A 14243-nucleotide genomic window follows, 5' to 3' on the forward strand; every position below is an offset into this window, starting at 1 on the left:
CATAAAAACCACTCCTTGCTCTCATTCGTATGGAAAAGGCCAATTGATTAAATTAGTTTAAATATGCATCTAAAATCAGTGAGAATAGAAACCTTAAATATTTTGGTAATTATAAGGTAGGAAAGCAAGATGAATAGTTTTATTAATGATACTTTCAATCAAGGACTTTTAAACAATAAAGAATAAATTTGATGTATAATTTTAAAAAGAAAATATTTCTTGGTAAATGTGTTTCTATATTAAGGTATTGTGGGCCCCTGAATTGTGACTCAACAGTTTTTCTTAAAGTCCTCCCCCCAAACCCAAACCACACTGTGGGTCGAAAAGGGCAGAATTAAGATAAATGGAAAGAAACTAGAGGTATTTTAGTTCAATGAAAAGAATTCTGGAAAGAGTTCTTCATTACTGGAAATGTTTGAGCAGAGGTTTCCAGGGTGTTTCTGATGGCATTCAAGCATCAAAGACCAAGGTCAGCCTAAGAAACAAGCAAGGCTCCTTCCTACAAAGAGAGTAAAATTAGATAAGTATATGAAATGCCTAGCACAGTGCCTGGCACATAATAGATACACAATAGATATTAATTCTCCCCATCATCAGAGTCCTTGAGTCTATGGCCACATACAGTGGATGTATTTCTGGAGGGGTAATTGGATACATTCTAGATTCTTCCAGAAGCTCACAATTTTTTTAACCAGGGCCACTGACAGAAGAAAGCAAGGGGAGGGAAGGAGGCACATTCTCTTTGTGGTGTCAGTAGCTCTTCCTCTACTTGGAGTTGTCAGCCCCTTCAAGCAGTTAGTGCTTTGGGCGTTATGCTATCCACGACAGCTGAAATAACCACTCCTGCAGCCTTCGCTCCTTCCATCAGGGCATGTTCTACCTGCAAAGCACAGGAGTTCCAGGACAGTCAGTACCAGTCCCCGGCTTGCACCCTCCGTACCTCCACTCCACCATTGCCATTCAGGAACTAGCCTGTTTGGAGTCTTTTCCTAAAAGAAGAAGCAGCCTGAGGTATCCTATGTTTCCAAAAATCCCAGAGCTGCAAGAGACCACGGGAAGCCAGGACTATATCCTCTTCCCCCCTCAGAGCCATTTGGCCCAGGGTCTGCCTGAAGCGTGGGGCTCAGAGGCAAAGGATCTCACAGTGACACAGCCACTGAGGTTCTCATTCTACAGAAGGGGAATCTGAGAGCCAGCAAGGGTGACTCGCTCGGACAGAGCCATACAGTGAATTGGTGTCCAAGCTCAGCTCTGGGCTTGGGTCTCATGACTCCTGGGCCCAGGCTTCTTCAGAGGGCTTCCTGTAATGCCCGCGATCCTTGGGCCATTACATGCACGGATGTTCGTGGGATGGGAGATTCCTCACACCAGAGCCCACCAAGGCCCTGGCCCTGGAGCAAGGCCTCACAAGAATGGAATACAGGCTAGGAGAGGAAGCAGAAAGTAAAGCGGTGGGGGTTGAGGGGTGGGCAGAGGGCACCAGTGCCCGCAGAGAGATGGGATAGCAAGAGTAGAGAGACTAACTTTGGGATTTGAACACAGACTGTTCAGAGAATATAAGAAACATAGAAAAAACATAGAACAATTATGTTCTTCCTTGATTTTTTTTCCATCTATTCAAAAGGGGACAATAAACACTTCCAGTGGTCATCTCATGGGGTTTTAGTAAGGATCGCTTACTAACAAGAGCAGCCCAAACTGTTGCAGATACTTAGGCTTTCAAAGCTCTTTCACGTGTACTGTGCCACATTTAATTTACCACTGCCCTGTGTGGTGGGGGGTCGCAGAGCCACAGTGCGGCCCCACAGAGTGTCGGAGAACAGGAACGACAGCCCAGGGGCCTCATCAATCGGCTTTTCGAGAAAAGCTGAGAATCCATGAGAATCCAGATCTTTTATGTAAAATTTCTCTATTTTTAAATGTTGACAAGTAATTCAAATAAAAAATGATATAAATCCAAGATATGGCCCATAGGCTAGTAGTTTGCAATCTTAGTATCCACCTCTGCCTATCCCTGTAAAGGAAGAAACTTTAAAGGAAGAAACAGTCTCAGAAATTAAGTGACTTGACCAAGGAGACCCCCCCTACTTAATAGCTGAGCTAGGGCTCCAACCAGGTGTTCTTACTATCAGCCCAATTCCTTTTCTGCTCCTCCATGGATTAATAGAGGTGAAAATACCTCCTGAACCCTAAAGTCCTGTAGAAATAGAAGGCCCTACCAGTACAGCAAATAATATGACAACACCACTGATTGCCATTCTGGTCACTGAGATGACAAACTCCAAGAAAGCTCCAGGGGAAGCTGCCATCAGAGCAAATGGGGCCACACCTGCTGGCTCCTGGGCACACCATATCTGAGGCCGTTGACAAAGTGCTCACAGTTCCCTTCGATCAGGCTGTACTGCACGATCTTGTTGACCATGTTTTTCGTACGTTGCATGATCTTGTCCACGGGCAGGGGCAGGTACGTCCCATCGAGCTTGTTGTTGATCTTCCAGGAGCAGCTGTGCAGCACGTCCTCCAGGCGACTGTATTTCACAACAGCACGGTTGCTAAAAGTAGAAGTGATGCTGCCAACCCCAAATGCCTCACCTAGAGACCAAAGAAAAAAGTTGGAAAGTGCAAGGAGTAGCACCAGCTCAAAGACTTTGGGTAAGCCCCTTCCACTTCTGTTGGGGCCTTGTTCTAAGCACCAATAATAAAAGGTTTGGCTGGGGGTGGGGTGGGGAGGAGGGTGCAGGGAGTTGAGTTAAATGAACTAATGAACTGCAGAGAACCAACTTTCCCAAGAAGCCATTTGCCCTTCACTGCACTCCCCACTCTCAACCCTCTAAGGAGTCTCTTTCTTAATAAACTCTAGAAGCACTTTACTGTGTGGCCCCGGGCTGTGTTGGACTGATCTGCCCGATCGCTAGGATTTGAGTCTTGTTTCCTAAGCAGACTTCAGTGCTCTTCACAAGTGTGCAATGATCACCCTCTATGTAAGTGTCAGTTCCGGGGTAAGGGGCTATCACGTACATGATCAGGGTGGTTCCGTGACATGCTCCCTCTGTGGCCACCGCAGGGGCACAGGGGAAGCCAGGCAGACAGGGCTCTGCATGGTACCCGGTACCACCAGCTTCCATCTACAGCCACTTGGTGGTTATCTCTACTCAAAGATAGGGATTCTCGGCCGGGTGCAGTGGCTCACGCCTGTAATCCTAGCACTCTGGGAGGCCGAGGAGGGTGGATCGCTCAAGGTCAGGAGTTCGAGACCAGCCTGAACAAGAGCGAGACCCCCATCTCTACTAAAAAAATAGAAGAAATTATCTGGACAACTAAAATATATATAGCAAAAATTAGCTAGGCATGGTGGCGCATGCCTGTAGTCCCAGCTACCTGGGAGGCTGAGGCAGTAGGATCACTGAAGCCCAGGAGTTTGAGGTTGCTGTGAGCTAGGCTGACGCCATGGCACTCACTCTAGCCCGGGCAACAAAGCGAGACTCTGTCTCAAAAAAAAAAAAAAAAAAAAAAAAGATAGTGATTCTCATCAAGGGTTTCTTTGAAAATAGAGTTCCCCAGATTTCAAATGTTTGAAGGCTGCTATATTATCACCTTTAATCCTTAGAGGATCCCAAGTCACTGTGGTGTCTAAAAGGGGAAAAAAGAAAATAAAAAAAACAAGAAAAAGAAAATAAAAAAGATAGAAAAAAAAATAATCCTTAATCCTTAGAGGAGACACAGACTCTGAGAGGGTCAGGAACCTGCCCAAGGCCACAGGGGTGGTCATTTAAAACCAGGATTCTCTGATTTGGAGGCGGGGGGGGGGGGGGGAGGGGAAGGGGGCAAGGCTCAAGGGCAATATACGTAACCTAAACTTTTGTACCCCCATAATATGCCGAAATAAAAAAAAAAAAGGCTGGGCATGGTGGCTCACGCCTGTAATCCCAGCACTCTGGGAGGCCGAGGCAGGTGGATTGTTTGAGCTCAGGAGTTCGAGACCAGCCTGAGCAAGAGCGAGACCCCGTCTCTACTAAAAGTAGAAAGAAATTATATGGACAACTAAAAAATATATATATATATATATATATAAAAAATTGGCCGGACCTGGTGGCGCATGCCTGTAGTCCCACCTACTCGGGAGGCTCAGGCACAAGGATTGCTTGAGCCCAGGAGTTTGAGGTTGCTGTGAGCTAGGCTGATGCCACGGCACTCTAGCCTGGGCAACAGAGTGAGACTCAAGTCTCAAAAAAAAACCAGGACCGTTTTTTTTCTGCTACTGCTATATGGATATGCAAATGTGTGTACCAAGCCCCCTTGTGAGTTGTCTAAGAACAGGAAATATTCGTTGTTCTTTTCCTATGTATTTGAAGAAAATCTGCTGATTTTATAAAAGCTGGGGGTAGACAATTCATCATTCAGGAGCACAGAGGGCAGAATTCATTCTTAAAGAAAGATCTTTCTCTCTGCATCCATGTCAGCATCTATGGAAAACAGTATGGAGACTCCTCAAAGAACTAAAAGTAGACCTATCATTCAATCCAGCAATCCCATTACTGAGTATCTATCCAAAGGAAAAGAAGACTTTTCATCAAAAAGACACCTGCACTCGAATGTTTATTGCAGCACAATTCACAATTGCAAAGATGTGGAATCAACCCAAGTGCCCATCAATACGCGAGTAGATTAATAAAATGTGGTATATGTATACCACGAAGTACTACTCAGCCATAAAAAAACGATGAATACCTTCTGCAACAATCTAGATGGAACTGGAGACCATTCTTTTAAGTGAAGTATCTCAAGAATGGAAAAACAAACACCACGTGTACTCACTATTAATTTGGAACTAACCAGTGAGCACACATGTGCACAGAGGAAAGTAAAAGTCATTGGATGGCCGGGTGAGGTGGCCCACACCTGTAATCCTAGCACTCTGGGAGGCCAAGGCCAGAGGATCGCTCGAGGTCAGGAGTTCGAGACCAGCCTGATCAAGAGCGAGACACCGTCTCTACTGAAAAATAGAAAGAAATGATCTGGACATCTAAAAAATATATATATAGAAAAAAATTAGCCAGGCATGGTGGCGCATGCCTGTAGTCCCAGGTACTTGGGAGGCTGAGGCAGAAGGATCGCTTGAGCCCAGGAGTTTGAGGTTGCTGTGAGCTAGGCTGATGCCACAGCACTCTAGCCTGGGCAACAGAGCGAGACTCTGTTTCAAAAAAAAAAAAAGAAGTTATTGGAAATCAAGCCGGGGAGGGGGGGGCGGAGGCAAAAGCCTACCTAATGGGTACAATGGACACTATTTGGGTGATGCACACTCCTACAACTGGGACCCAACCATTACAAAAGCAATCCACATAACCTAAAACATTTGTACCCCCTTAATATTTTGAAATTAAAAAAAAAAAATCTGATCTGATGGTGAGGGAAAGATACAACTGTTAATAGTCTCTTTGGTTATACAAGAAGAAAGCTCCTGGACTTCATCGAGAAAGGAGAGGTGAAGATGAATTTTTACATTCTTTGAGTAGACTCCAAGACAGGAAGTGGGAGGGGTGTGAGTGGATGGGACAGAAGAGAGAGGCGGTGAGAAAGGGACTTTTCTCTGTGCGACGGTCCCGGCAAGGTAAGAGACTGGGCCAGAGGAGGACAGGACACAGGGATGACAGCTGTAAACAAGTTGTGACCAAAGGCTTTCGGTACAGTGCCCTTCTTTAATTTAATTTTGAATGGGCAATGCTTGCACAGGACACAGATTCTAAAGGCATCATAGAGTATGCGATGGAGTCTCACTCCCTCCTCATCTCCCAACTGCTCCCCTAGTAGGTCCCATCTCCTGGGGCAACCACTGTGACCAGCGGTTCTGGACATTCAATTGAAAGTTGCTTCCCATGCTATTGTAATCATCCTGTATTATCACCACCTCCTCCCCATCAAATCTCCACCAAAGTTTAATTAACCACGAGTTTAATCTCAGCCTTGTGTTAATGCTGTCTTGAGAAATGAAAGGAGGACTGTCTCCACATTTAGAGTGAAGCAGCCTGGAGGACATTGGAACAGCAGGGAAACAAGGTGAAGATGAAGGTACTGAAGATGATCAGGAAGCTGGAAGCAGCATTTGGGGACAATAGGAAACAACTGACAATCGGAATGTGTAAGCATCTGCACCCTTCCCAGGGAATCCTTGGAAATATGAGGGAGACATACTGAACAGTTGTTAATACAAAATGGAGGCTCAAGTTCTAAAATTTGCATTTTCAAAGAAAGGGTGCTCTAGGAGGTCCGGGAACTTGGGGGACACTGTTTATACTTGTATCACTCTCACGGCTGGACACTCAGTGGATATTGGTGAACAGAGACCAAGATCCATCACACACTAAATAAAGGTCCAGTAATGCTTCAGAGTGTTTCACTGCTAAGGGCACCGGCTGGGGAACACAGTAGTTAACTGTGCTTCTGTTTCCTTTGCTAACTTCAATATCAACAATTCAATCGAGTATCCACTCTTACTTGGGGGAGCCAGATGGACCACGCAGTCATCTTCCACGTAGATGGCCCAGTGCTCATAGCCAATGCGAAAAATCTCAATCAGGTCTCCAGGTCTGGGTCTTGGTTTGCTCTATAATGGAAAAAAAAAATATATATATATATATATACACACACACACACACACACATATACATCATTGATTTTTGTACATTAATCTTGTATCCTGCATCCTGGCTGAACATATTTACGAATTCTAATAATTCTGAAGTATAGGCATACCTTATTTTATTGCACTTTACTTTATTGCACTTCACTTTATTGCACTTCACAGATAATTGCTTTTTTTCTTTTTTTGAGACAGAGTCTTGCTCTGTTGCCCAGGCTAGAGTGCCGTGGCGTCAGCCTAGCTCACAGCAACCTCAAACTCCTGGGCTCAAGCAATCCTCCTGCCTCAGCCTCCCGAGTAGCTGGGACTACAGGCATGCGTCACCATGCCCGGCTAATTTTTTTTTCTATATATTTTTAGCTGTCCAGCTAATTTCTTTCTATTTTCAGTAGAGACGGGGTCTCGCTCTTGCTCAGGCTGGTCTCGAACTCCTGACCTCGAGCGATCCTCCCGCCTCGGCCTCCCAGAGTGCTAGGATTACAGGCGTGAACCACTGCACCCAGCTTTAAGGATATATTTTAAAAAGACAAGTTAAAGACTAAAAGAAAATATTACAAAGTATGTATCTGACGAAGTACTTGCATACAGTACCAAACATACAAACCAATAAAAACAAACTGGGCAAAACATTTGAACACTTCACCAAAGATGATAAATATGGACGGCAAATAAACACATTAAAAGCTATTCGACATCATTAGTCATTAGGGAAATGAAAATACAAACCACGAGATACCCACACACTTACTAAAATAGCTAAAGTTTAGAAGACTGACCATGCCAAATGCCGAGGAGGATGTGGAGGAACCACAACTCTCATATACTACTGGTGAGAATGTAAAACGATATGACCACTTTGGAAAACACTAAGTTAAACATACACCTACCACATGACCTAGCCATTTCACTCCTAGGTATTCACTCAAGAGAGAAAAAACAAACAAACAAACATGTGTGTACAGAGACTTGTACACAAATATTGAAGCATCTTTATTTGTAATAGTCAAAAACTAGAAACAACCCAAATGCTCATCAACAAGTAATTGGATAAACAAATAGTGGTATATCCATGCAACGGAATAGTGCTCAGTAATGAAAAGGAGACAGAGGAAAAACAGCACATACGATTTGATTTCATTTATGTAAATCTCTAGAAAACATAAACTAATCCACAATGACAAAAAGCAGATCAACTGTTGCCTGGGGATAGGGGTGGAGTGGGAAGAGAGAGAGATTACAAAGGGGCATAAAGAAATTTTTATACATGATGAAGATGTTCATTATCTTGATTCTGGCGATGGTTTCATGGGTATATTCATATGCCAAAATGTATCAAATTGTGTACTTTTAATATGTGGAGTTTACTATATGTCAATTATACCTTAATAAAGCTATTTAAAAGAAATAGTGCAACCAACATCCCAAATCAGTATGGATGTTTATTATACACAGCCTAAATAAGGTAAAATGAAATATGTAGAGAAGTCCCCAGAAGGTAAAAGATAAGAATTCTTATAATACTTACCTCAGCTGCTTGGTTTATTAACTTGTCTTCACTCTCAGGCTTGGGTGTTGAATTCAACTCTGCTCTCTTCTGGCTGGGTCTGATCTCCAAGATAACTATAGGCTTCTCCCTAAATGATTTTGCAATCACATAGTTAACAAATAACACTATTTCACAACGAATGGAAAATCTGTATCGGATTCCAAATCACTTCCAGTTCCAAATCACTGCAGATTTGTGATTTTAAGATACCTTTTCAGTTTTAAGACTGTAGGGAACATTTCTCTTTGTGCTTGTTTCTGTGAAGTCATTAGCTTTCATACAAAATAAATTGCTATTTACTGGTTTTCTGGCAATTATTTAAAATGCCAATGATAGCAACGAGTAGCTTTCAGGGTTTGAAAAAAAATTCCAATAATCTTTTTCAAATGTTCAAAGTGATACCTGCACGTAGATTAAAAAAAAAAACAGTATATAAGAGCTTATAATGAAATGCCAAGTGGCCTCTGCCCAGAGCCAAGCCCTTTGAACTGTCAGCTGTGAACTGTCAGCTGTTTCTTCCAATAATTAGCTCCATATTTTGAGAAAGCTTGTACAGCCACAACACTGTAAACTTCAAGTAATATGAATGAAATCAGTATGTTTTTTACCTCTAAACATAATGTTATGTTATGGGAGAGGGCTGAAATGAAAGGCAAGAACGTGCTTCTGAGATAGCATAGCAGAGTGAAACACTTTGGAGCCAGAAAGACCTGGGTTTGAATCCTAGCTGGGCCACTTGCTGTCCAACCCTGAGCTACTACACTAATCTGTCTGACCCTCAGTTTGATTATCTTTAAAATGGCGATATATTTGTCTCATAGGCTTGTCAAGAGGGTGAAAATAGAGGGTATGCGTACAACCTATCTGGTACACCACCAACTCAGAAATGGCTTTTCCTTTACCTTTCCCCGTGCTCTAACTCTTCTCCAAAATTTCAGCCCACAGAATTTTTAAAAGAGGCAACCACCATGTTTCTAATGAAAGTGGATTAAGGAAATTTGCAAGAAGGTCACATCATTCATTGGTTAGTGAGACCAACCATCAATATTTTAAGCCTCCTACTAAAGTGATTCAATTCTCCGTGTGAGAGGGGCGGGCTGGAGAGTGACCATGTGGCTAGAAACTGCTTGCAAGGCAGCCTGTGGCCAGAGGGTCCCCAATTCAGTACAGTGTTTTATCACCCAGGAGCAAGCCAGCCTTCCACTACTGGTTAGTGGTAGGCTGGTTTACACAAAAACCATCTCAGGATTTGTTTTACAGAACTGCCATCCAAGTCAGCTCTTCAAAAGGCTTCTCCCACCCAAAGACCCAGGTCTTAACGTGAAATGAATCTTACCCCTGCTGGACGCTTCCATCTGGTTCTAACGTGCCCTGCTGGGACTGCTTGGGCCGGAGTTGGACCAACGCTTGGGATCCCACGCATTCTTCTAATTCATGAGGGGGAAAGCTATTTAAACTATAGTTGCCTTCTTTGGGGGATAAAGTCTGTGAAAGGCGAGATTAAGCAAGTGAGCACCTTGACGGCTATGCCAAGGTAGGCTCCGAGCTCTAGTTTAGAACCGTGCCTGGCTCCTGGTTAGCCCTCAATAATTTTTTTGGATGAATGAATGGGGTTGTGGGACGAGGTGCTGGAGAGGGCTCAGTTAGTCTGCGAAGGAAAGACTTTGGAACTCCCAGGAACAGAATCTGGGAGAGGATGAGAAGGCCGAGCTGCCTCTGTCATAGATCACAGAAATCTTGGGGCTAAGCCCCAAGGTAGAGGCTTCTGCGGAGCGAGAGCCTTCTTAACTACCTGGGCGAGCTACCATCACTGCCCCACTTCCACCTGGCATACAGTAGGAAGGAGGGAGTCACTGGACGCGCAGCTCGCTTTGATTAAATTAGTGACAAATGGTCGTTCTGAAATATTCACTCATGGTTAACAGGCAGTTAATCAACAATGTCTAAGGGAAGGAGCCTTCGAGGTAACAGCCTGCTGGGTCCCGGAGAACAACCCAGGAGGACTTCCCGGCCGGGGCGCGGCGGCCTCATGGGGAGGGGCCCCATTCCGGGCACACATGAGTGAGGCGCAGTTGAACGTCCGGGAGCCGGCTGATGGTCATCTGGCCGGCTGCTGGCGGTTCTCCCGGCGGGTTTGGGGCGGGACGGGGGGAACCTAGGGAGGCGGGGCTCGCACCCGCCCCCGGCGGCCGGGCTCAGGCCCATCCCGCTGCTGCGGCCTCGCCGGCCCCCAGGCCTCGCAAGAGACAGCGCGCCGGCCAGTTAGCGGTCGGCGCCGCCCGGGGCTGCGGAGCCGCGCGGTCGCGGGCGCTGGGGGCGGCTGGAACAGCCGCGGAGGGAGGACGCACCGACGGGGCGGGCGCGGGCGGCGCGCGACAAACGGCGGGGGCGCGCGGGCGGGGGGCGCCGTGAGCGCTTCCAGGAACAGAGAGGGGCGAGAATGCGGGAGCTCGAAGGCCGGGAATCTGGGGATCCTTCAGAGGAAAGGCAGGGGAAAAGGGCGTCAGAGGTTACTCGCTGGGTAGCAGGTAACGCAAAACAGTCTGCGCAAAGGCTCGGAAGCGCCTAAGGTAGCAGGAGAAGCTGAACGTTTTGGAGCAGAGGCAGCGTATGGAGCGCGAGGTTGAGGCCAGGTTAGGGAGCACACTCGGGAGTTAATCTCGAGGGATTCAGAGTTTTTATTGAAAAAATAACAAATATAAATTTATATAAAATGTAATCTATACATACATAATATGTAATATACATGAAAGAATACATGGAATACATGTAGTTATGAAACATGATAATAAAATTACTACCCCTGAAAACACCATCCTACTTAAGAACTGCAACACACCCAGCACAGATGCTCCTACTTGTGCGTTCCTCCCTATCCCATCTCCCTCTCTCTCTGGCACCAGAGGTCACCCTCTCTTTACTTTTTGTTGTTGTTGTTGAAACAGAGTTTCACTCTGTTGCCCAGGCTAGAGTGAGTGCCATGGTGTCAGCTTAGCTCACAGCAACCTCAAACTCCTGGGCTCAAGCGATCCTCCTGCCTCAGCCTCCCGAGTAGCTGGGACTACAGGCATGTGCCACCATGCCCGGCTATTTTTTCTATATATTTTTAGTTGTCCATATAATTTCTTTCTATTTTTAGTAGAGACGGGGTCTCACTCTTGCTCAGCCTGGTCTCGAACTCCTGAGCTCAAACGATCCACCCGCCTCGGCCTCCCAGAGTGTATCTAATTTTATATGTGGATGAAAAATGTGTGCCTTCACATGGAAATCAAGAATCTCAAAGAGAAGTTTCAGTTACACACTGGCCCGAATTGTGTAACAACCAAGGAGAAAGGGAATATGATGTTTGGGGGTAGAGGCCAGAAATAACTATTGATATGCAATCTCAAAATCATAGCAATATTTCCTGGGAGTCACTGTGACAACCAGCACACTCTGCTTGGCTGTCTGCTCTGGGAGACTCAAGTGGGTTTCCCTGGGACTAGAGGTCATTTGTTCCTGGTAAGTGGGAATGAACAGAATGAGTAAGATGAGGTCTACTGCTATGATGGGAGGTGTCTTCGTCGGCTCAGTCTGCCGTAACGAAGTACTACAGACTGGGTGGCCTGAACAACAGAAATGTCTTTCTCACAGTGTTGCTGCCCAGCCAGGTTCATTTGCCCGCTGTCCAAGAGGAAGCCAATACACTGAGATAGCTGGTGTTACAGCAGAGAAAGAGTTTGATAATTCCGCATAGCACTAAGTGGAGAGATGGGAGAAATTTCTCAAATCCGCCTCCCCGAGAATTTGGGAGACAGGTTTTTTAAAGACAGTTTGGCAGGGTTCAGGGGGTAACCATAGGGTTGTAGAAATTGTCTTCTCTGCTAAGCAGGTTCTTGGGTGGGGGTCACAAGACCAGTTGAGTCAGTTCCTCAGTATGGGGGGCTGGTCTGGGTGGGTCAGCTGCTCCACTGGAATGCGGGACCTGGAAGCTGTCTCAGAAACTACCCCTAGGTTTCAAAAGGTAATATTATCTATGGAAAAAGCTAAGACTCTGTATGACCACCAGCTGTGTGGCTCCAGAGTAGCAATTATAGAGAAGCAAACAGGGGGACAGTGGCTAATTATTGTTGTTATTTTTAGCCAGGCCCTTATCACCGTTCTCACCTTGCACACCTTTTCATTAATTTGTAAGGGCGGTTTCAACAGTTCTGGAGGCTGGGAAATTCAAAATCAAGGGGCCAGCAAGGTAGGTCTTATTTTGAGGCCTTTTCCCTTGGGTTGTAGGCAGCTGCCCTCTTGCTTAGTGCTCATATGATGTCTTCTTTGTGTATGAGCAGAGAGAGACAGAGGGAATGCTCTGGTATCTCTTCTTACAAGGACACTAATCCTATGACCCTTATGACCTCATTTAACCTTAATTCCCCCGTAGAGGCCCCATCTCCACATACAACCACACTGGGGGTTAGACCTTCCACATATGAGTGTGGGGGACACAATTCAGTCCAGAACGGCTGGACAGACATCAGCAGTGTCAGTATCAAAACTGGCCTTGACTAGGGAGTGTCCACCCAAGCCTGCTCCCTGCCACCACAGCCACCACACCCATGACAGAGGCTGCCTGAGCCACTGTGACGTCTGGGTATCAAGGGCTTCATCTGTACAGATGCTCTGGGTGGCCATCCACGTGTGACGACACAAAGATCTCCCCACTTCAGACCTGTTTTTGTGCGTCCCCACACATCCCTCTTCCCCAAACTCCAGTTTTCCAACCCTTCTCCTTCCCGACTCCTGATCAACTGGAGAAACCACTTGCTACTGCCCTGGAGACTGTGTATGTGACCCTCAGGCCAGTTCTCTCGACCCAGAGTGGATGACCAGGGCACCCCCTGAAGCTCCCTGCGTTGGAAGGAGCTCCCCTCGCCACTGTCTTTCAGAGACATCTCGAGTGAGGCTGCCATGCATCAGCGGGCTCTGTCCAGCCCGCACGTCTGTGAACCACTCGGCCTCGCTCCGCTGTGGTCAGCTGGTCATAATGGATGGCCCCACTGTGCGACCAAAGGGCCTCCCTTGGCCAGAGCCTGGGCCAGGCCCTCCCACGGGCCCATGGGCACCAGCCTAGACTCTAGGACCCAATCTCATCTGAGGTTGGGATCCCACCAGGACTCTGACACTCGTGACCCTTTCTATTTAGCAAAGGCCACTGCCCCACAGTCCTTGATTGAATCAGGACATCTGCCGTGTGGTCCAGGCACAATTATATAAGTACCTCATGCTGACCGATTGTGCCACCGGAGCGCCAAGGCTCTCTTACATTACTCTCTCCTTTCCTGAGACAGGTGGGGAGGAGGGGAGGAGTGGGGGGCTTCTGGCCCAAAGCTGCAAAGTGGGAGACTTGGCAGTGGCGGGAAGAAACTGCAGGAGACTCTGACCCCAGCTTCCTTGGGAGCTGCCTTTGCTCAGTCCACAGGGCCCCGTCCTGGGATTGCTTCCTCCTGGTCTGGCAGCTGCAGCCCCTGGGCAGGCAGAGGACACACTCTCTGCCCCTTTCCCTGCTGGCATTGTCACTAACCGCAAGTTCACCCAACCGCACTGGATGGAGTGACATCCAGAGAGGGCAGGGACAGTAGCTGCTTCTGGGGCAAAGGTCATCCACCGACTTTACTCTGAGGCCCACACCCTCTTCCAGGACCTTCGTTGGTCCCCACCCAGGGCCACTTCCACAAGGACCAGAAGCACAGACCCATCTGCCAGCCGGAGGAAAATCTCATGGTGACCCCGGCCCCATAAGCAGCTACATCCCCTTCTTCAGAGATAGGATCAGGACCAAGGACCTCACCATGGCAGTGGGTAAGGCTGTGGATGTGCCTCCATGGATGACTTGAGGCCAAGAACTTGAGACCAGCCCGAGCAGCAGGACCCCATATCTATAAAAAATAGACAATTTTTTTTTAGCGTGATGGCATGCCTGGTGCCTGTATTTCTGGCTACTCGGGAGGCTGAGGCAGGAGGATCACTTGAGCCCAGGAGTTTGAGGTTGCTGTGAGCTACGATCAGGCTACTGCACTCTAGCATGGGCAA

The 14243-nt window shown here is 46.8% G+C and overlaps 1 protein-coding gene across 2 annotated transcripts; it reads right to left on the reverse strand.

The window, feature by feature from the left end:
• Nucleotides 1-674: 674 nt before the first annotated feature.
• On the reverse strand, nt 675-10388 carry PLAAT5 (phospholipase A and acyltransferase 5). Of its 2 annotated transcripts, none has more exons than XM_045555955.1 (6): nt 10241-10388; nt 9520-9649; nt 8163-8271; nt 6493-6601; nt 2380-2592; nt 675-880 (listed from the first exon to the last, which is right to left on the reverse strand). In XM_045555955.1, the coding sequence occupies exons 1-6, from the start codon at nt 10386-10388 to the stop codon at nt 816-818; spliced, it is 774 nt and encodes a 257-aa protein (XP_045411911.1). In that variant the 3' UTR covers nt 675-815. The 2 variants fall into 2 exon arrangements, with proteins under 2 accessions (XP_045411911.1, XP_045411910.1); XM_045555954.1 differs by having other exon boundaries at nt 2330-2592.
• Between the last annotated feature and the right edge of the window lie 3855 nt (nt 10389-14243).

This window comes from Lemur catta, chromosome 7 (genome assembly GCF_020740605.2).
Source record: "Lemur catta isolate mLemCat1 chromosome 7, mLemCat1.pri, whole genome shotgun sequence".
Taxonomy (NCBI): domain Eukaryota; kingdom Metazoa; phylum Chordata; class Mammalia; order Primates; family Lemuridae; genus Lemur; species Lemur catta.

Bases quoted from the DNA above. Each gene is read 5' to 3' on its own strand.
- PLAAT5 (XM_045555954.1), bottom strand. From the start codon at position 10,388: ATGGGCCTGAGCCCGGCCGCCGGGGGCGGGTGCGAGCCCCGCCTCCCT. The intron at 9,650-10,240 runs GTGTGCCCGGAA...CCCCCAAAGAAG, and splicing joins TTCAACTGCGCCTCACTCAT to GCAACTATAGTTTAAATAGC. The intron at 2,593-6,492 runs GTAAGAGTGGAT...TTTGGTCTCTAG, and splicing joins GGTCCATCTGGCTCCCCCAA to GTGAGGCATTTGGGGTTGGC.